General features: G+C 44.4%; 1 protein-coding gene and 1 pseudogene across 2 annotated transcripts in view; one reads left to right on the top strand and one right to left on the bottom strand.

Annotated features, from left to right (window-relative positions):
* WWTR1 (WW domain containing transcription regulator 1) overlaps positions 1 to 12126 on the bottom strand; it is a 134357-nt gene extending 122231 nt beyond the window's left edge. Inside the window, exons 1-2 of one of the 2 annotated variants that reach the window (XM_022582732.2) lie at positions 11599 to 12126; positions 10742 to 11175 (exon numbers count right to left, since the gene is read on the bottom strand). In XM_022582732.2, the coding sequence (XP_022438440.1) occupies positions 10742 to 11172 (431 nt within the window). In that variant the 5' untranslated portion in view covers positions 11173 to 11175; positions 11599 to 12126. Of the gene's footprint in view, positions 1 to 10741; positions 11176 to 11381; positions 11578 to 11598 lie in introns of those variants that run through there. The other variant, XM_030761536.2, reaches the window with a different exon arrangement.
* A 7695-nt stretch (positions 12127 to 19821) lies between these two features.
* On the top strand, positions 19822 to 20729 carry LOC111179299 (large ribosomal subunit protein uL30 pseudogene; annotated as a pseudogene).
* Positions 20730 to 22627: the final 1898 nt, after the last annotated feature.

Raw genomic sequence — 22627 nt, 5'->3', positions numbered from 1 at the left:
GAGAGTCTCTGCTCTTTATGCAAGTAATTCTCTAGATAAAGCGTTAACAACGGTTGTCTCTAAATAGGGATCCAGGGAAAATCAGAAGAATCTATTTTCCACTTTCCTCCCTCCAGTAGTGGCTGAGCATATAATATCTTTATACTTAAAAATAAAATCAGAAACAATCTAAGTGTCCATCAATAGGGGATCAGATTAAGAAATTCACTGTACATCCATACAATGGAATACTATGTAGCCCTTAAAGAAATAAAGCAGATATTTATGTACAGAAGAGGAATAAACACCAAGATACACTAAGTGACAAAGGGAAGGCAGAGAAGAGCGTGTACCATTTGTACTGTATTGAAAATAGTCTAGGTGGGAATACACATTTAATTTACATATACATACGCATACTCGTACTCACACAGAGTTTCTCTGGAAAGACAAAAGAAACTGGTATGCTGGGGAGGGTACCAGAGGACTAGAGGGAGGGTAAAAGAGACTTCTCACAGTACATGCTTTGGTACTATTGAAAATTTTGTCATTTACATGTATTTATTACCTATTTGAAAAATATTTTTTAACGTGAAGTCATCTGAAAACATTAACATGTGATTCAGCATCATGAGTGAGTGTGAAAAGGCTCCCAGTGGGCTTCACTAAGAGCCTCGGAAGGATTCCCCTGAGAGGGAGGCCACGGGCTGCTCAGGGCCTAGGTGGGCTTTGGTGGATTAACTGTGGTTCCAGAATCTCAATTTTGTCTGTGCCCAGGTGACCAGCCTCATCCAAAACTACAAGAGTATTCTGGGAACAACCAGACCTGCAAGCTATTCATTTACAAGCAGAGATGGCAGATTCAGTGGGGATGGGCCTGAGTCGAGGGTAGCCCCGTACCCCACTAACTTGGAGAGCAAAGACCACCCACTATGGTGGAACTGCACAGGCTAAATTAAATATATGACCAACGAATGGATCTATGGATGGACAAAGGAATGGCTGCTTTGCTAGGAAAGCACTATAATTTCAGACACATACGTTAGTATAAAGTGCTTAGTTCCCTAAAGAACTAGGAAGACCTCAACATAAGGGACAATGGTGGGGTCTTATGCTACATTCAGATAACTCTAGGATTGGTGGATCTCAATGAAGGGATGAGGAAGCTGCCACACGGACTAGTGAAAGGTCCGTGTACCCATCCTAGCTGAGGTTCTAAAGCCTCAATGGGATGCATGGTCATCTAACAACCAATACTTAACTTCAAGCTAAGTCAGGCCAGGTTCTTCTTGGCCTCAAAAATAGACACTTAGCATTTCTGCTTCTGCACTTCTCTTCCTATCCCCTCTTTCCTGGAAGGCCCTTCTGCTCACCTGCCCATATTCTTCCCATTTTTCAAGACTCCATTTATGCCCAACCACCTTTACAGAGACTTCTTTGAACACCCACCCTTCATCTATCTTCCTCTCCACTGCATTTAGTACGTGGAGCTAGGATTGTAAACTTTCGATCCAGGATGCGCACAGACCTGATGGAACTACATTCCTGAACACGGCAGATTCCTATGAAGAATTCCAGGGTGCAAGGTTGCAAAGATTTAAAAGAAAATATTATGGGATTCTTTCCTTATCAAGCACCTACCTATGTGCCAGGCCCTGTGCTCAGGTTATACAATGACAAGCAAGAAAAACATCATTCTTGCCCTCAAGGAGGTTACACTGTAGTAAGAAAGAGAAATAAATCAACAGTAATATGGGGCATTCCCTGGCAGTTCAGTGGTTAGGACTCTGGGCTTCCACTGCAGGGGGTGCGGGTTCGATCCCTGGTCGGGGAACCAAGATCCCACATGCCGAACGGTGTGGCCAAAAAAAAAACCAACCACACAACGATAGTATTATAGTAGCAGTGCTACATCTGCGGAGACACAGAGGGCTGTGGGAGAACCTGGCAGGAGCATCTAAGCCAGTGCGGGGGCTGTGAGTCAGGCGAAAACCCCTGCAGGGCTGGCATCTAAGGTGATGCCTAAAGGTAGTGTAGGCATTAACCGGGCAAAAAGCGGGGAAATAATATTCCAGGCACAGGTAGCAGCTTGTGCCAAGTTCCTGAGGCCAGGAGCACAGCCAATGGGAGAAACCAAAAGACGGTCAGCCCAGCCGCAAGTTTCAGACCTATAGAAATGACAGCCTTATTGTGACACACCTCAAAGTGCTTCCAACCCAGGAGGGCAGCTGCACACAGGTCAGAAGGAGGCTATTTAGCCTGGTTTTGTCTGTATTCCCCATGTCTCTCCAGCTAGACTGTCAGCTGCCTGAGGTCCGAAAAGCTGCCACATTTCTCCCCCCCACCCCCGGGCGCAGTGCACTGTGTTGGCACACAAGAAGAGTGCGATGATTTTTTGTTGTAAATGCTGAAATGGCTGAAGACCTTTAAGATGGCACAAAGGCAAGGCCCTGGGAGAGCACTGCCCCCACCACCATCTCAACCAGGAACAAGACAGGAGTAAGTAAACTTTCAGGGCTGCTCGCTGTGCCAGGCGCAGAGCAAAGCACTTCGCATATATTCCTGGTTTCGCTTCATCTAACAGCAAACATCGTTTATCCCTTTATCATCCGCTGGGTCTAGATGGAACATTCAATAAAATCTAGAAGTCCAGGAAGAAGTGTATGCAAATAAAGAATATGTTGAAGGAAATTCAGAAGATTTGCCATTAAGTCTACTTCTTATCCTGACTTTTCTGGAGAATTTTTGGTTAAGATTTTAGCAATTACGGTGTTCATTTCTAAAGAAAATAACCCAAAACAGATTAGCAGATGCAAACTGGTATCTATAGAATGGATAAACAACAAGGTCCTACTGTCTAGCACAGGGAACTATATTCAATATCCTGGGATAAACCATAATGGAAAAGAATATGAAAAAGAACACATATACATGTATAACTGAGTCACTTTGCTGTATGGCATTAATTAACACAACATTGTAATTCAACTATACTTCAATAAAAATTTTTTTTAAAAAGAACCCAAAACAAGAAAAACACAAGCAGTCCCAAAGAGGATCTCCTTAGAACATAAGCTCCAGGCTTCAGTTACTGAGCTAAGGCTACAAGATCCCTCCCATGCCCCATACACCTACCCAAATCTACCACTCCATCTTCCCCTGCCTCTTTGCTTGCTTTCTCCTGTGGTTTTTATAACTTCCCTCTTCCTCCGATTTAGAAAGAAATATGTTTATTATGCGACATTTGGAACATACAGAAAGGCAAAAAGTAGACAAGAAAAATCTCCATAATCCCACAAATGACCATCGAACACAGTTTGGTATGTAACCCTCTATCAGACAGACACACACACACTTTTTAAAATAAAATCAGGATTATGACCCTTTCACAATGTACCATAATTATTGGGTTTTTATGTGTTATATCCCACTTGTCTGATATTTAGGGCCATTTCTTATCTCTAAGCATTGGTAACTAACTGTTAAATCAAGAAATATAAATGAAAACATAATACATCTACTCAAAGCACACTGAAAAGAAAAACTGTAACTTGATTTAAACATGAAACTCTCAACTAGAGAAATAACAATGGAAGTCACAAAAACGCTTCCCAAAGTCCACAGGACATTCCTAGGTGGACAGTATGAGATAATAGTTGGAATAAAAATGTTCAAAAGTCAAATACGCTTGTGAAATATTGGCTTAAAAATAAACTAGTTTTGTAACAAGTGACTCCGGAGTCTTGAACGTGTATTGTGAAATTCCAAGAGAGGGACAGAGCCTGCAACATATCCCAAATCTATTGGTCCAGGAACTTTTTGTTCACAAAGTATCTGAGTGGACTAGGGTTCCAAGGAATACACTTTGGAAAACATTGCTCTGCTGATATTTCAATGCACTAAAACAATCACAGTCCCCCACAGACCAGCAGAAGGGCCATCCCCTCAGAATTTCCCCTTCAATAAAAAGTTTATTACTTCAGTCCTCAGTCTTCCAAATCACCCTTTAAAAAAAAATTATCCCCTGGATTGGTGGATTCATTTACTTCCACCATCCTCTCCTGTGGTTAGATATTTCATTGAGGGAGGACGGGAAAGGCAGAGATGATAAGTAAGGGTGTAATTCCTACACGTCTTAATTTGTCAACAAACAAAAACTGACACTGAATCAACCCTTTAAGCAATGTATTTCTAATCAATCTTTGCAATTATAAAGACAATGAGAAGTAAATTTTTTTCCTGTAAGCTACTTTACTAACATCTAACTAACCCTCTCAACAAGTCCTCAGCAACATACCCAATCCTGACATAAATTAAGTCATCCGCCCTCCATGTCACATCTGTGTGCCCTGTAAAATGATATGGATTTATTAATGGTGAAAATCTCAATGAGAAGAAAAAATAGTCATTGTAGGCATACTATCCATTTCTGGTTCGGTTCATCATTTCTCTCTCTCTCCAGCACTGAGAGCTCCAAATTTGATCACCCAGACTGAGTTTAGAAGCAAACTCTAATGCTCCATCCACCACTCCAAAGTTGTCTGGTCACCAAGGATACCTAGTTACAGGGCCTATTTATGGGCGTGTAACTGACATGAGGCAGTACAGTACAAGTGCAGAAGTACAGGTTTGAGAATCACATAATTCTAATCCCACCTCTGCCACTCGCCTGTTATGTGACCCTGGGCCATTTACTCAACCTTATTGTGCCTCAGTTCCCTCAACAGTAAAATGAGAAAATAACATGTACCTGTTCACAGGTCACTGTGAGAGTTAAAAGAACGTGTGAAAAGCACCTAGGGTTATGAATAAAGTTTCCTTACACATGTGTCAGGAGTGTGTTCCATGGGTGATTCGGGCGCTGCCTCTCTGGGAAGTACTGACTTATAGCTCCCTGCCTCCTCTGGAATAGAGCAGGTAATCAACCAATGTCAATTACCTCCCCTCTTCCTCTCACCCCACTTCTCAATCTCACTCCCCCTCCCACACACAAACGGGGCTCCACTAGTAGCTACAAGCCAGATTCCAAAAATTAGAAAGTAGACCCTCCTCAGAAGAGGTTAGACATCCTCTGCCCAAGATGCGGCAGCAAAAGGGAATCTGTGGTGGGCATTCCTATTTAGGATTTTTAACAGGAAAATTCATTCTCAGTCTTTATTTACAATTTTAAAAACCAGCTTGCAATTCCAGATCCAGGCTTCATTCAGCACCAAACAATAACTGAGAGTCAAAATTAGTTTATCCTACTAGCAAGGTCTCTGCATCCGATTTTGGCCAGGTAGACAGCATATGCATGTGGGGAGGCAAGGGGAAGCAAGAACGAACTTGTACGGAAAGTCTACTATGTACCAGACACTTCAAATATGTTATCTAATCTTTAGAAATACCGTGAAATAGGACTTCCCTGGTAGCGCAGCAGTTAAGAATCCTCCTGCCAATGCAGGGGACACAGGTTCCATCCCTGGTCTGGGAAGATCCCACATACCACGGAGCAACTAAGCCCGTGTCCCACAACTACTGAGCCTTTGCTCTAGAGCCCACGAGCCACAACTACTGAGCCCATGTGCCACAACTACTGAAGCCCGCGCACCTAGAGCCCATGCTCCGCAATGAGAGAAGCCACCGCAATGAGAAGCCCATGCACCGCAACCAAGGGTAGACCCTGCTCAACGCAACTAGAGAAAGCCCACCTGCAGCAACAAAAGACCCAACGCAGCCAAAAATAAATAAATAAAATAAATAAATAAATAATAAAAGCCATCTCTCTTTAAAAAAAAAAAGAATCCGCCTGCCAATTCAGGGGACACGGGTTCGATCTCTGGTTGGGGAAGATCCCACATGCCTCAGAGCAACTAAGCCACAACTACTGAAGCCCGCGCGCCAAGAGCCTGTGCTCCGCAACAAGAGAAGCCACCGCAATGAGAAGCCCACATACCACAACCAAGAGTAGCCGCCGCTCGACGCAACTAGAGAAAGCCCATGTGCAGCAATGAAGACCCAAGGCAGCCAAAAATTAATTAATTAATTAATTTAAAAAAAAAACAGTTTCTCAAGTATGTACTCCAGCAAAATGAGGGCATAAACCAAAAAAGAGGAAGACAAACAAACAGCACTCCTAGCCGTGGAAAGAGGTAAAGAGAAGCCCTAAGGATGACAGCTCTGTTGTAGAGCTAGAGAGCAACAAGAATGGAACAGAAAGATGAGGGAATCTGGACATAAAAGCTTAAGGAAAGGAGACCTGACAGAACCCAGGGGATTGAGAGCCTGGAAAATTTTGAGATCATAATAAAGGCAAATAGTATATAAACATATAAAAAGGCAATTAGAAATAATAGGAAAAAATGTTTAAGAAAGTCAAGATCCAAAGATGAAGAAGCTAAAAGGTAACACAAATTTTAACAACTGATGAAGAGTGAAAAGAAAGAATCCCTATGACTTTGGGGCTGGATATATCCTCCTTTGAGTGTCCCAGGAGTCCTGACACCAGACACAATGTGCAAGTCTAAGATCCAATGTTAATACACAAGGCAATAAATTATATTAAATGTTGCCTCCAGGTTTTCAACTTCAAGAATAATTTATGAATAAAAAAGTCAATTTGGGGACAAAGCACAAAACTTTTATTGGTTATGGGTTCAGAGCTTTGGAATATTAAGGTGTCACAAACAAAAAGCAAATTGTGGAACTGATAGCCACCCAAACCTCCTTGACTTACAAAATGGGGAATCAGAAATACCGTAAAGGGGCTTCCCTGGTGGCTCAGTGGTTAAGAATCCACCTGTCAGTGCAGGGGACATGGGTTTGAGCCCTGGTCTGGGAAGATCCCAAACACGGCGGAGCAACTAAGCCCGTGCGCCACCACTACTGAGCCTGCATGCCTAGAGCCCGTGCTCCGCAACGAGAGAAGCCACCGCAGTAAGAAGCCTGTACACTGCAACAAAGAGTAGCTCCCCACTCGTGGCAACTAGAGAAAGCCCATAAGCAGTAACAAAGACCCAATGCAGGCAAAAATAAATAAATAAATTTATTTTTAAAAATAAAATAAAAATTAAAAATTGAAAGGTTCCCTCTGTGAGCCTTGAGAAGGTGAAGGAAACCATTGTGTTTCAACAAAACTCCTTTTATACTATTGGGTTTGGTACCAACTGCACAGATCACTTTGACAAAAATAATTTTCTACCACACATTTCAGAAAAGGCAAAACACTAAAATTATTACTAAAAATTGAGAGTGCCAGCAAATGTTATAGTTGGAATTATATTTAAGAGTGGGGATAATTTTTCTTACAGAATATGTTATTCAAATAAAAATTTTCTACAAGAATGGAAAGTTCTACTGAATCCAGATCACTTTCTTCTTTATAATTCTCTATTTTCTGGTCTATGTACACCAAACATGTATTCCATTTATAACCAGAAATTTAAAAAAAATTTTAATGTGATCAGTGTTCAAAGTCAGTGTGCCAGTTGCTAAGAGCCCAACACCTACACACCCCAGCCTGATTTATGAGCTGTAGAGAACAGCAGGAACAATGCAGTCTTCAGAGGCCATGCGTTTTAACATTCTATCGTCCCCATTGTTAAATGCTACCCTAACGCCACAGGGAAGGTGTGAATGCTCAGAAAAGGTGCCCTGTAACAGGTACCAGAAAGTGATTACACCATATACCTAGGGACAATCTTGCCTGAGAAAATGACAAAAAGGTTTTTTAAAGCCTCTGAGGTGTCCAGGCTTTGTATCCCATAAAGCTCATTGTTCAGCTGGGGAAGTGACATGAGGATAAAGGTGGGAGTGGGGAAAACGGAAAACTGCTCCCTAAGTAGATGACAACAGATTAGAGGGCCAGTCCGGGGTCCACCATTAAATAACCACAAATGGCATTCCCCAAGTCACGTCAATACCCTTCCCTGGCCTCAGTTTTCTAACCTTCCTCCCAAGAAAATGACCTTGTCAATTATAAAATACTTTGATTTCTGATTTATAAAGCCCTCAACTCTTGACAAAATCAAGAATAGAATTCTACTGCTAGCCCCATTTCACAGATGTTGGGACAAAGTCATGGGTAGATTTTATGAAAATTAATTCAGGGTTAGTTGCCACCATTTTCCAAGCTTCTACTTAAATCCACCAAAATACATTGCTTTTTGAGGCTGTGTTACAAAGTGTGGCATATAACATTTATCTTATTCCAACTTTAAACAAAGCTCCAAAAGAAATTCAGAGAGCTCCTGGCAGATTGCTTATCTCAAAAAACAAAAGTCACAGTGACTTAATTTCTTAAATTCCCTTAGCTACTTGGCCAAAAAATTTCCAGGGATAGCATCAGATCAAGCCTACAGGCCTACTGCTTACACATTTTTCCAGTTGTTGTCTTTATTGACTATCCAAAGTGAAATGAAGATGCACCCAGCTTTGGACTGAGGAGTGACTTTTAGTTGGGGGGGTGAGGCAAATGGAGCAGATCAACTTTCTCTAAACCCAAGGCTTACTTCCATTTTTAACCTAGTTTCACAAACATATTTTAGAGCTACTCCAATCATTCAAAGCCTGTATAAAAGGGAACTCTTTTGTTTTCTTTCTGTTTAGGGATCTTTTCCCCCTAGCTTTCCTCAGATATTAGGCAAGCCCAGCTCTTATTTCATATTTTTAACAACCAGCTATACCAATCATATACATATTTGTGTGTGTATATTTATAAACACAGTTCAAAAATCATTTGGGACCAAAAATAGCCTCCAAAATTATTAGAAATTATTGGGTCTTTTTCTACTTGTAGGTACTACTAAGTCCATTTCTATAAAAGTCACAGTGAGATATTCAAAACTGCATTTACCTGAGTAAAGCAATACAAGATGCTACTTTGGATCTTTACATAGTATACAAACTAATGCCATCCTTTGGAACAATATCATCACACTGAGAAAAATGTCATGCTATTACATCACATACTTGAATTCCACCAACCATTTAGAAATCAAAGCACTGGACTTCCGCACTGGACTTCCCTGGTGGCGCAGTGGTTAAGAATCCTCCTGCCAATGCAGGGGACACAGGTTCCGTCCCTGGTCTGGGAAGATCCCACATGCCGCAGAGCAACTAAGCCCGTGAGCCACAACTACTGAGCCTATGTGCTACAACTACTGAAGCCCGCGCACCTAGAGCCCGTGCTCCCGCAACAAAGACAAGGCACTGCAACGAGAAGCCCGCGCACCACAACGAAGAGTAGACCCAGCTCGCCGCAACTAGAGAAAAGCCTGTGCGCAGCAACGAAGACCCAACGCAGCCGAAAATAAATAATTTAAAAAAAAAAAAGAAAAGCACTGAGTACGTGTCCACACTGTCACTCAAAACCCAGGAGAAGACCAGTTGTGGACTGAAATGACCATCAAGTCTGTTTTAGGACAAGGGCTTCTCAGCAATGCATCAACCCCAGCAAAGAATTAAAGCACTCCTCCTTGCACAAGACATCAACAGCTTTGGGATGGGAAAGGAATAATTGGCCACCAGTATGAGTCAAAGGGTTGGCTATTATAAGCCTCATCCATCCTTGTGTATTTGTTATTAGGGTCCTCTCACAGCAATCGAAGTATCAAATATTAGTGCCAAAGAAAGGGTTGATTATCTTTTTAAAATAGCACATAACATCTTAACGTCTAAACTAAAGCTACTCAATCAAAGAAATATGGGCTTTAACATAAATTCTAAGGCAAGTTCTTAGAGGAGGAGTTTCCCTCCATGGCAGTGAACAGCTCACCAGTGCAAGCAATCCTGGACCAAGTGGTCCAGCTGGCACGACTTCAATCCAGGCCATTGATAGCCTGACCCCCCATGACCTCACTAATTACATTTCAAGTTCCAGCTTGGCTTCTCCTCCAGAATATAATTATTTTAGGGTACCACAATTGAAGCAACCTTCTTTATGCCTATGAATATATTTTCCTATACAGTCTAATTCCACTCAAATGTAAACTTCATTACATCAAAAAGCTGGAACAAAGGGAAGGGAAGAATGACAAAGCAGGCTCCTGATTCGATGGTATTTTAGGTTACCAAGGGCGACATAATAAAACTCCGACCCAATTTCCACACAATTGATTTGTCCAGCCTACAACTACTTCACCTGGCAGTTACTAATTACATCACAGGTGCTGTGTGGTCATCACGTCACCAGTAAGGCCTACCAGGCAGTGTTCACTTTTCCAGACTGCTTTTCCCAAGAATGGAGGGACTGGAGACCACCTACACTACCAAGAGTCCCTCTCCTCCCCAAGCCTCAGATCTGCTCTAGCATTTTTGTTGGTGTCATATCTCAGTGGACCAGGCTCTGATTATCTGACTTAGAGTGGGCAGGGAAGGGAGTAAGAGTTTGGGTCCAGGAGTCTGTATCAGTACTCCAGCTGCAGGGCATAGTCACCTATGTGTCTCATGAGAATTCTCCCAAAAGTTTTTTTTTTTCTTGTACCTCTAAGAGTTTCCATGTCCCGAATCTCTTGTGACTTCCAGAACCCTGGAAGAACTTCACCAGACTCAGTTTCTGATCCCTTACAATTCCAACACCCAGAGACTCACTCCCTATTTCCAGCCTCCCAGATCTCTGGGAAACAGCGGTGGACGGTGACACATCACCTCTCTCTCTCTCTCTCTCTCTCTCTCTCACACACACACACACACACACACACGCACGCACGCACACACTCAAGAACAAGCGTGCACACCCTGGGTATCGTGACCCTGTGTCCCCCCTAGCTCCAGGCTGACTTACTTGAGGAAGTACCTCTGGCCAGTGGCCGTGAAGGTCATCTCCCAGCCTGGGGGCAGCGGCAGCTCGTCGGTCACGTCGTAGGACTGCTGTCGGAGGTGCGCGTGCTGCTGCGCCGGGCTGCCCGCAGCGCCCGCGCCGGTGCCCAGCTGCAGAGACGCGGGCGACGAGTGCGAGCGGACGTGCTGGGCGCCGCCGGCCAGTCGGGGCCCAGGGTGACCACCGGACGAGTCGGTGCTCGACTGGCGCGAGTGCGAGCCGGAGTCAGGCTCCTTGAAGAACGACTCGGGCAAGATCTTCTTCCGCCACGAGCTGGGCTTGGGGTTCATCACCGAGTTGAAGAGGGCTTCGAGGTCCGTGTCTAGATCTTGAGTGACGTGGATCACTTGCTGCCCGGGTGGCGGGAGCGGAGGGGGCGCCGAGGCCGGATTCATCTTCTGCAAGGAGAAAGGAGGTCAGATTAGCCTTTTATTGAGGGTCGGAGAGGGGGATACGGGGGGAAGAATAGAAAGAAAAAGCAAAAGAGACAGATAGATGTCTGCCTCGGGATCCCAGACACCCAGCAGTTAAGACCAGCCGGATGGGGGGAGGGGTCCCTCCTGGCCTCGAGAATTATGCAACTTTCTTGAAGCCAAGAAGTTACCAGGAAAGGGGGGATGGGGTGGCTGCTGGGAGTTAACTGCACTGGAGACGCTGCTGAACTGCTGGTGGCAAAGGACAGGTCGAAACTTTCCAGGGCAGTCAGCCCCCCAAAGTCTCAACCGGAGCCAGCTCCAAGACATCTCAACTCCGGAAGCCCGAGGAGCCGGGCGCCCTGGAGTGGTGCCGGGTGAGCGGGCACGCGCCAGAGGGCACACTACCTGGGCGCGCAGCGAAGCCGAGTCTGGGCGTGCGGCGGCCGCCGTCCCGCCCGAACTCGCTGTCGGGCCTGGGTCGCTAGGGTGCGTCCCGAGCTTGCAGGGCTGGAGCCGGGGCCCGGCTGGCAAATCCTGACCAGACTCGGTGCCTGGCAGCCGAGGGCCTTCTGCTCTCACATCCCCCGAACTGGCCTCAGGCGCTCGCGCTCCGCGAGGAGGCTGAGGAGAAGCAGACAGCGCGGCCGCCGCGGCTCCCGGACTGTCCCATAAACAAAGTTTGGAGCAAACTCCCACTCCCAGGAAAGAGGCGGGGCCGAAAGTTGAGCTGTTGAATTATGCATGACCTCCAAGTCCCCAGCCTGCCTGCCCCCGCTCGTCTCTCCCCTTTCTCTTCCTCCTCCTCCCACCCCCGGCTCCAGAAAACCCTGGGCGTGCTGGGTACTTTGCAGGGTAAGAGGAGACGGGTGCCCTCCACCCACTCCTCCTGGTCGCGCGGACCTCTCCCGCGGAGCCCTGGATCTGCATTCCTTTGAGTTTACCACGGACTTGGGGCGGGATCAAAGGGAAAGTGGCCCAAGCCTGTTTAATCAAGGACTTGTGGACCGAAACCAAGGCTGCGGGCGGCGGAGGGCACGCGGGTGAGGGGCCCAGACCGAGTAAGGGCCGGTCCTGGGCGCCGCGCCCTCCCTTAGTGCCTGGTGCCGAGGCCGGGAGCGCCGGAGCGCTGCACTGATCCGTGATTCTGCCTGAGGGCGGCCCGCGTGCGCTCCGGCGCGGGGAGACACCAGCGAGGCCAGCCTTTCCACGGGAGGCTACTTAACGCTTGTGACCATATTTGGTCTGGCGAGGAGGCATCTCGGCTGTTTGGCTTTCAATTGTCTGCTCGTGCGCAGACGGTGCCCAGAAAGTGCCTCTGTCGCTAGGGATGCGGCTTCGCCAGCTGGTTCATTGTAAACAACCTTCAAACCATTTATCAATCCTTGTTTTCCTCTCCAGTGTGACTCAAGTCACTAGGGGTTGAGAAGAAACCTGGTCAAAGCTTGGGCGCTGGAAAGGGACAGCGATCGTGCCCCCCTCTCCCGAGACATCCGCGCGGGTAGTGGGAGGATTGGAATGTCCCTGACGCCCTCCAGAGAGCCTGGAGCCGGGATGGAACCGGAACAGGTGGCTGGGAGCAGAAAGGGTGCGCCAGTGACCCGGAAAAAACCACCCACCCTCCCACCGACTGGATCTAGGCGAGGGGTGGAGACCCCCTGCTAGATCTAGACTGGCAAGACAGCTGCGGGAAGTAGGAGGCGGCCTGGTCCTCCGGAGCAGCTCAATTCCTTCTTTCCTTGTCCCTTCTCCACTGGGGGGAAGGGGAGAGTGGCTGCGAGGTAAGTCAGGCTTCAGAAAGTCCCTACCCGACCCCATTTGATTCAAACATAAGTTTATGAAATAAGTCATATGAGGCGATATATGTAAAGCACTTTGAAGACATACCTGCCTACATACCTCTTTGTTAAATAAAATAGAATTGTATCAAGTGCAAGTATTGTGCCTTCACAGTTTTATAAGGGTGGAACAAAGTCAAAATTAAAATCTGGAGTCGCTTTGAAGGAGGAAAGTTTATGGGAAAGACAAGGCCACCCCATAGCTTTTTTTTATTTTTTAAATTTTATTTATTTATTTATTTATTTGTGGTACGCGGGCCTCTCACTGTTGTGGCCTCTCCCATTGCGGAGCACAGGCTCCAGACGCGCAGGCTTAGCGGCCATGGCTCACGGGCCCAGTCGCTCCGTGGCATGTGAGATCCTCCAGGACCAGGGCACAAACCCGTGTCCCCTGTATCCGCAGGCGGACTCTCAACCACTGCGCCACCAGGGAAGCCCCACACCCCATAGTTTTGCTTTGGAAAAGGTAAGAGTATTTGGGGCACATTCCCTGAATGGCTTCTCCCTGTCAGTGCCCAAAATAGAGCAGAGGCCACCTAAGTGAGCCCGCCCCCCCATTGTCTGTGTTTGAGGGTGTGCTGATTCCAAACTCCCCACAGATGGGAAAATCAAGACTGCCTGAGAGAGAAAGACAGTCATGTGGATCACTGTCAAAGGTGAGCAGAGCATGGCTCCTTCAGGAGACTCTGGAACTATTTCCCATCAGCAGGTCCTCTGCCCATAGGACCAGCAGAGGGAAGGGGAAGCTGCTACAGGTCACTCCATGGGAAATAGCATCTTTACAAGCTATCGTCAGAAGCCACCACAGTTGCAACAATGGGAAAATTAGCTCTGGAACTAGAGGAAGTGACTGGGACCGAAAGGTTACTAATTCAGAAGCCACTTGATGAACAGATGCAACCTTGAGGCCAGCCCAACTCCAGGAAGGTCCTCACCCAGGAAGGAAGGTCTTGCTTTGTAAAGAGTTCCTGGCTGCTGCACAGAGGAAGATGCTGAGGGAGCCATGAGATTAATCAGTTAGGGAGAAGCAGGATTGAGGTTTGGGTGGGCATTCCTTGCCAAACTTCAAGACATAGATAGTGGAGGACAAAGTAGATGCCTGAAATGGAAATTGCTCTGATCACGTGATAGCTCAAAGGGAAAACTCCCAGTTCCCAAACAGTCTATAAGATATGGTAGTGGATGGCCAAAGAGATTTGCTTCAGTGCCTCAAACAATAGTTTCAGATTAAATAACATTTACAGGTGCCTTGTGTATATCAGGTACTGCCCATAAGAGGCAGTATGGTGTAACAGGTAAGTGTATAATGAATCTCTGGAGGAAAATACCTGAGGCAAGATACTGAAACTCTCTATTCCTGAGTTTTCTCCTTTGTAAATTAGAAACAATAACAGTACCCACCTCACAGGATTTTAGATTAAAACAAATTACAGTCGGCCCTTTGTATCCTTGGGTTCCACATCCACTGTGGATTAAAAAAAAAAAAAAAATCCAGAAAGTTCCAAAAAGCAAAACTTGAATTTGTGGCACACTGACAACTATTTACATAGCATTTAATTGTATTAGCTATTATAAGAAACGTAGAGCTGATTTAAAGTATATGGGAGGATGTGTGTAGGTTATATTTAAATACTACGCCATTTTATATAAGGGACTTGACCATCCTCAGATTTTGGTTGGGGGGGGCGGGGTGTCCTAGAACCAACCCCCTGCTGATACTGAGGAACGACTATATACAAATTTTATCTGTTCCCACTGATTTAGAACACAAGCTTTGAAATGCCTAGCTCTACTCTCTACATTGGGCAAGTAACTTAACCTCCCTTAAATCATAGATTATTCATTTACAAATTGGAGATAATAGTGTGGTAGTCTGTGACACTGCAGGCCTTCTTTTGGTCACACCCTTATGGAGTCCCTCCCACTTAAATCTGGACTGGGCCAGTGACTTGCCTTCGCCTGGAAAATGCAGCCCTGCATCTGTGTTTGTTCCCTCTTTTAACCCCAAGGAAGGTGTGGAAGTTTCTGCTTCTGTAATTTTGGGAGACCTGAGCCACTAGGGAAGAAGTGCAACTACTTTGCTGGGGAAACCACGTGCAGAGGAAAATGCCCTGAGATAGGTGGAGACGGGGAGAACTCCAGCCATCCAGCACCGGAGCTGAGCCCAGCCCCCAGCCAGCCCAACAGCTGACTGCAAGGGCATCAGTGACCAGCATCAAGACCAGTAGAACCAGAGCCCAGCCCAGCCCAGCCCAGATTGTAGAACAAATAAAATGAATAGTGTTTTAAGCTACTAAATTTTTGAATTCTTTTTTTAAATGCAGAATGGGCATTCTAAAGATTAAATAAGAAATTACAAATAAAGTTCTTAACACAAATTCTGTTACATGCTAAAGTACTTAATAAATAATGGCTGTGATTTGGGCTGAGACCCATCAAATGGATAATAGACAAATATTTTACAGGTAAGGAGACTGGCCCAGTGAGTTTTAAAGTACAGGAAGATCTCACTTTGTAGCACTTCACAGATACTGCGGGTTTTTTTACAAATTGAAGGTCTGTGGCAACCCTGCATCACGCAACACTACCGGCTCCATTTTCCCAACAGCATTTGCTCAGATCGTGTCTCCATCATAGTTTGGTAATTCTCACAATATTTCAGACTTTTTTCTTATTGTATTTGCTAAAGGTGATCTGTGATTAGGGATCTTTGATGTTACTATTGCAAAAAGTTTACAACTCACTGAAGGCTCAGGTGATGGTTAGCATTCTTTAGCAATAAAGTATTTTTTAATTAAGGTATATACATTGTCTTTTTTTTTAAACATAATGCGATTGCACATTTAACAAACTACAGTACAGTGTAAACGTAACTTTTATATGCACGGGGAAACCAAAAAGATTCGAGCGACTGGAACTAAACTGGCAATATCTCCGAGGTATGCCTGTATTTTGTCCAAATACGTGAAATGAATTCTTGGGGGGGAAAAAAATGCTGGGACATAGCCCAGGGTTTGTAATCCTAGATCGGAGTGCTTTTTTCTACTCTCCCCTCCTTTGAGCCAGGAGTTGCTCTCTGGTTTTGTCATTTTTAATCAGTGAGATACCTACTGCCTACCTATCTCACAGAGAAGAAACTCCACAATTTTTATAAGATAATCAATTGAGAGTACACTCCTGCCGATATGTAAATCTTTCTACTTGCAAAGACTTTCTCTCCTCCCTCTCTGTCCATATCCAATCAACGGCAAGGACTGTCAATTCTTCCTTCTGATGTCCCTCAAGCCCATCCTTCCTTTCCCACTCCCACAACAGGACCTTATCTTCAAAGCCTTGCAGTGGCCTCCTAATTGGTTTCTCTCCCTCCAGCCCCTCATTTCTGGCCTCCCATTTTCATGTCATTCCCTGGCTCACAAGCTTTGAACAACTACCCACAAGAATAAAAGTCAGAGCTATCAATCCAGCACTCAAGGACTCCCAACACACTGCCATCTTCACAGCATTCTGACCTTAATTTTTACACAGATGTGTCCCTCATCCTCTCCAGCTAGGCTCTGACCCAAGCACATTTGGCCTAATCCTTCACTACACCTATCTCTTCGTTTGAACCCTGCTCAAAACTGCCCTCCATACTCCATTGTCAAACCTTCATCCATCCCTCCTTTCCCTTAAATTCAGGTTGTTCTTGTCTTTTTCAGTCCCTTGACACATAATCACACGTAACACTGCTTTATATTCTATTTCAACTTTTACCTCAGTATCTCTTGCCTCGCCAACTGGTTTGTAGATAGCTGCAGGGCTAGACACATCTTGCATTTCCTTATGGAACTGCTTCCCTGAAGGCCATAATTCCTTGTTGAGGGAATGCTGATCCTTACATGACTTTGCCTGTTCCTCTTCCAGCACCCACTGGTGTCCTCTTAACAGTTTGTAAGGCACCCTCTCACCATTCACTGTCATTTTGGCACTGCATATGGACACAGCTCCTGAAAAGGATTGCAAGCTCTTGGAGGACACGTCTAAGAGGACTTCATTTTCCTTTTTCTCTTCCCCGTGCCTAACAAGGTGTTCACACAGGAGTGTCCAGTACACTAGCCTAGCCCAGTGGCCGTTGCCTGCCATTCTGCCTGAGGAAAGCCACAGGCTGTTTTTCTCAGCTCTGAATCACTGACTTGGTCTGAGTGGATGATTCCAGCTCAGGTTAATGGTCAGAAACTTGGTGGGGTGAGTGAGTTGTTAAAAGACTCTAGCCCAGGAGCCCTTGGGGCAGAACCTGCCTGGACTTGCTGAACCAGTATAGAGAAACTTCCCAGAGCAGAATCACCATTAGCAACTGAAGGGGAGCAAAACAGACAAGGACTTTGAATAGATAAGGGTTTGAATAATCAAGAGTCCAGAAAACTGTTGAAGAAGATTATTTCAACAGGAGGCTAAGAGTTGACCAGTTCCTTGACACGGTACGTGTGTATTCATAATTTACCACATCTCAAGTGTCTACCACAGTGTCCAGCACATGGCAAGTTTACAAATACTTACAATGATTGCTGCTGCCACCCAGTTCTGCATTTACTCTCCTCACATGCGGGTCTCACTGTCAGGCTTCACTTTGGTGTTCCTAAAAAATGCATCACTGGTATGATCATAAGGAAGATAATTTTGATAAAGGTGATGATGACGGTGATGATGGATGGGACTGTGGTCTGCCTAATGTTATCTGTTACTTCAGCAATGCAGTTGGACAAGAGGAAGAAGGAATTTCTGAGATTTAGTCTGTACTTGGGTACCGTGCGTGAGTTGTTTATCCTTTAGTATTTTTACTATACATATGTATTTTTTTTTGGACTGGAGAAAATAATTTTAAATGGAAAAATTAATTAATATATTTTTAGAAAAGAAAAATACGCTTTTGGAAATGCTTAACACAGGAATTCCCTGGATGTCCAGTGGTTAGGGCTCCACGTTTTCACTGCCAACGTGTGGGTTCAGTCTCTGGTTGGGGAACTAAGATCCTGCAAGCTGCGTAGCATGACCTCCCCACAAAAAAAAAAAAAAGGAAAGAAAAAGAAAACGCTTAACAACATAAAGCGTGGTTTGGAGGTTAACTAACAGCTGTGTTGGAAAGTTGCCAGTTGCAGCATAATCTATAGTAGGTGAAAATTAGAAGTTTCTTAAACACTTAACATGAGATTGGTTAAGTATATGTGACGGCTCAATATATCCAGTGAATTTTTGGTAGCTCTCTGAACTAGTACTTATGAAGACAATATATCAATGTGAAAATGTCTTTTTTAATAATTTTTGATGAAAAAAATCCAGAAGCAAGTATTAATGAATACCATAATTACAACATTGAGGCGGGTGGGAAATGAATAAAAAATACGATGCTAAAGTAATACCAAAAAATAAAATGTCTATATAAAAATAAAATACATAGATAAATGTCTGTTTACGTACTTAGATCTGTGTAGATCTATAAATGTGTCACATGATAGAGAAATTGAATCATCACCCTCAGAAGCCTAAACCATATTATTAATATTATTTTGGGTGTGATGAAAGAACTAATTAGCAGTGTTTGGGGGGAAATTTCAAGGTGCTCGGTATTATTCATATATTCAAGAAATATATATATATGTGTTATACATATATGTATATAAATTTGGAAAAAATTTTTAAATTTTTTTTAAAGAAAAAAAATTGGGGTGTCCACTATGTGCAGGACCAGAAGTGGTCTTTCAAGCTGAGCTTGGAAGAGTTTACCACCTGATAGGACATTCATTGGTTGAGGATGTCATTCAACTCCTCCCTCGGCCCAAATAAGTCCCAGATCTGGTTACACCAGCTGTTCAAGCCACCTCTCTTCCCCTGTCTTATTTGTCATGTTGACAGGAGCCAAGCATATACAAGCTCTACTGTTATCTCTCTGTCTCAGAACTGTCCAGACTCAAGTGAGGTCACTTTTCGTGCCTGGTAAAGAAAAGTCAACCATGGTTTGGAGGCAAGGAGACAAGGAAAGGACCAGCCAAACCAAGACAAGGTGGAGGGAGGGCCCAGGAGGCAAATGCTGCTCCACGAGAGAGAGCTAACCCTACAGGCATGAGTTCAACTCACACATGCTTAAAAACAACAGAAGTTTCCTTTAAAAATATATATTTGAGGGCTTCCCTGGTGGCGCAGTGGTTAAGAATCCGCCTGCTAATGCAGGGATCGTGGGTTCGAGCCCTGGTCTGGGAAGATCCCTTGTGCCGCGGAGCAACTAAGCCCGTGTGCCACAACTACTGAGCCCACGTGCCACAGCTACTGAAGCCCGCGCGCCTAGAGCCCGTGCTCCACAAGAGAAGCCACCGCAATGAGAAGCCCACGCACCACAACGAAGAGTAGCCCCCCTCGTCGCAAGCCCGCACGTAGCAACAAAGACCCAACTCAGCAAAAAACTAAATAAATAAAAAGATTGGCTTATAAAAATAAATAAATTAATTAAATAAAAATATATATTTGCATATAATCTTGGATCAGAGGGTGAATTTATTCTCATGTAGTGTCTGCCATACAGTAACTCCTAATTTGACCATATGACTGTAGACATTTCCCCCTAGTCAAAATAATTAAAAGTTATTAGTATTTCAATTGTCACAATAAGAGTGAATAATATTTGTATAATACTTTACAGACTACAAAACAATTTCACATGTACAGTCACACATGAATCTCACAGTAACTCTGTAAGAATTGGCAGGCAAGCCTTACTGGAACACCTATTTTACAGATAAGAAAACAAAGGTTCAGATAAATTTGTGTCTTGCCGAAGGTCATTGAGTTGTAACAAAAGAGCCAGAACTCAGCTCTTTCCGGCTGGAACCATGGAGGGTGCGGAAGAGAAGAAAAAGAAGGTTCCTGCTGTGCCAGAAACCCTTAAGAAAAAGCGAAAGAATTTCTCAGAGCTTAAGATCAAGCGCCTGAGAAAGAAATTTGCCCAAAAGATGCTTCAAAAGGCAAGGAGGAAGCTTATCTATGAAAAAGATAAGCACGATCACAAGGAATACAGGCAGATGTATAGAACTGAAATTCGCATGGCTAGGATGGCAGGAAAAGCCGGCAACTTCTACGTAGCCACGGAACCCAAATTGGCGTTTGTCATCAGGATCAGAGGTATCGATGGTGTGAGCCCAAAGGTTCGAAAGGTGTTGCAGCTTCTCCGACTCCATCAGATTTTCAATGGCACTTTTGTGAAGCTCAACAAGGCTTCAATTAACATGATGAGAATTGTGGAACCATACATTGCATGGAGGCACCCAAACCTGAAGTCAGTAAATGAATTGATCTACAAGCGTGGTTATGGCAAAATCAACAAGAAGCGAACTGCCCTGACAGATAACGTGTCGATTGCTCAATCTCTTGGCAAATACGGTATTATCTGCATGGAGGATCTGATTCATGAGATCTATACTGTTGGAAAACGTTTGCGTTCAAAGAAGGAAACGAGTTCCTGTGGCCCTTCAAATTGTCTTCACGAGGTGGAATGAAGAAAATGACCACCCATTTTGTTGAAGGTGGAGATGCTGGCAACAGGGAAGACCAGATCAACAGGCTTATTAGAAGGATGAACTAAGGTGTCTACCATGATTACTTCTGTAATCTGGCCAGTTAATAAACAGTGACTGCTTTCAAATTGAAAAAAAGAGCCAGAACTCAAACTGTCTAGTGCCTCCAGGCTTTCAAATTATATTTCTCTTATATCTTCTTAACTGAATCAGTCTTAATTGCTTCTTCCTTTGTGAGCATTACAGAATTCTGTCTGTTCCTCAAAAAAAAAAAGAGAGAGAGAGAGGATATTTTTAAAATTTTTTCTCCTCCACTGACTTACAGTATCATTTCACAAATGCTTTGTCATCTAATGGCCATTCAATGCACAGAAGATTGAAGTTTAGTTGTCTCTTCCCTCTCATTAAATAAATGAAAAGTCAAATGTGTTGGAGGGAACTTAAAGTGCAGTCAGGTCCTGATTAATGGAGTGCTTGTGTGTATTAAAGAACCCCTTCTGTGTTGTGAATCATCACTACTAATTAATATGGAACAGGCAGTCCCTGCTTCTTTTTTTTTTTAAAGGATTGTAGTCCTTAAGTCGTTTTGTAAATTGGTCATTTGGAACTCAGAATGCATTTTGTTACAGAAAAAGTATATCACAAATGATGACTAGGCACTGTAGCCTAGCCATTTAACTAGGGGCTCTAACAGCCCCAAATCCTTGGGGGGCCCCCAAACCTCAGTCTGTCCTGATCCTCAGATTGAGTCTTTCTAGACCCTTCAAGTGCTGGTGTGGGGAAAGAGCTCAGAAAACAGGCAGATTTCTTCCTGCAGCAAGAAGAGGCTCCTACAGGATCAAAGTGTTTCCTGTGAGTCCAGGATTACCTTGTTGGACAAATTCATATTTTCTATATCATACACTTGCCAGGAGTGGGAGGAAAAGTTAAGACTCCTCTTGGCTGCAGGTAAAAAGTTATGTTCACTTAAGCAAAAGTGAGCAATTACAAGGATACTGCATAGAACCTGTCTCTCTCTCTCTCTCTCTCTTTCTGTCTCCCCTACCCCACTTCTCTCTGCATATCTTCTTCACTCTTCTTTATGCACCCAGCTTTTTCTGCTCTTCAATCCACATGGCACATGGTTGTCTACACCTCACAATTTCACATATTATACAGTTTCTCTTGAAAGAGAAATGGACTTTTGCCTCAAGTCCAAATTCCCAGGGAAAGGTGTCTGATTGGTTTAGCTTGAATCAGGTATCCATCTGGACTAATCACCTTTAATGGTGGGTAGGAGGGAGAGCAAGGTCAAGAATAAGTACAATGAGCATGATTCTCAAGGGAAGGCAGGAAGCTCTCAGAAAGAAGGCCCAGGCAGAGAAACTCAGAGATGGAATAGCTGCCTGTGTTCATATGCTTGGCATTTCTTAGCAGGAACAAAAATCTTTTAGCTCTTTTTTTTCTTTGTTTGTTTGCTTTTTTGGGTTTTTCTTTTGCGTTATGCGGGCCTCTCACTGTTGTGGCCTCTCCCGTTGCGGAGCACAGGCTCCGGACGCGCAGGCTCAGTGGCCATGGCTCACGGGCCCAGCCGCTCCGTGGCATGTGGGATCTTCCCGGACCGGGGCACGAACCCGTGTCCCCTGCATCGGCATGCGGACTGTCAACCACCGCGCCACCAGAGAAGCCCCAAAAATCTTTTAGCTCTTTACCTTTTAGAAACAAATCACCAACAAAATACTTAGAGGTATCACATGATGCCCTTACAGCCAAACAATTTTAGGACTAAACGGGCACCAACCTAGTGGCTGCACATTGCAGTTCTACTGAGTCATCATCTCCCATTTTGGAGGCAAAGATTTCAGGCAAGAGACATTTTATTGTTCATTCTGTGAATTTCCTCCCACCTGCCATTGTTTTTGTGTTTCACAGGAGAGAAAATAATCTGAAAATATTTGAAAAGGGACTTAGAACACCTTGATGAAATGCCAAAAAGAAAAAAAAAAAACTGAAGGAGAAGATCCCTGAGAAGTAACCACCACCTTAATAAAAATTTCTGTAACTACTGTCTATTAAACT

The sequence above is a fragment of the Delphinapterus leucas genome, chromosome 4 (assembly GCF_059928025.1).
Source record: "Delphinapterus leucas isolate spDelLeu-1000000601 "Yukka" chromosome 4, BTC_Dleu_Yukka2, whole genome shotgun sequence".
Taxonomy (NCBI): Eukaryota; Metazoa; Chordata; class Mammalia; order Artiodactyla; family Monodontidae; genus Delphinapterus; species Delphinapterus leucas.
This window is presented reverse-complemented; position numbering and strand designations above follow the sequence as displayed.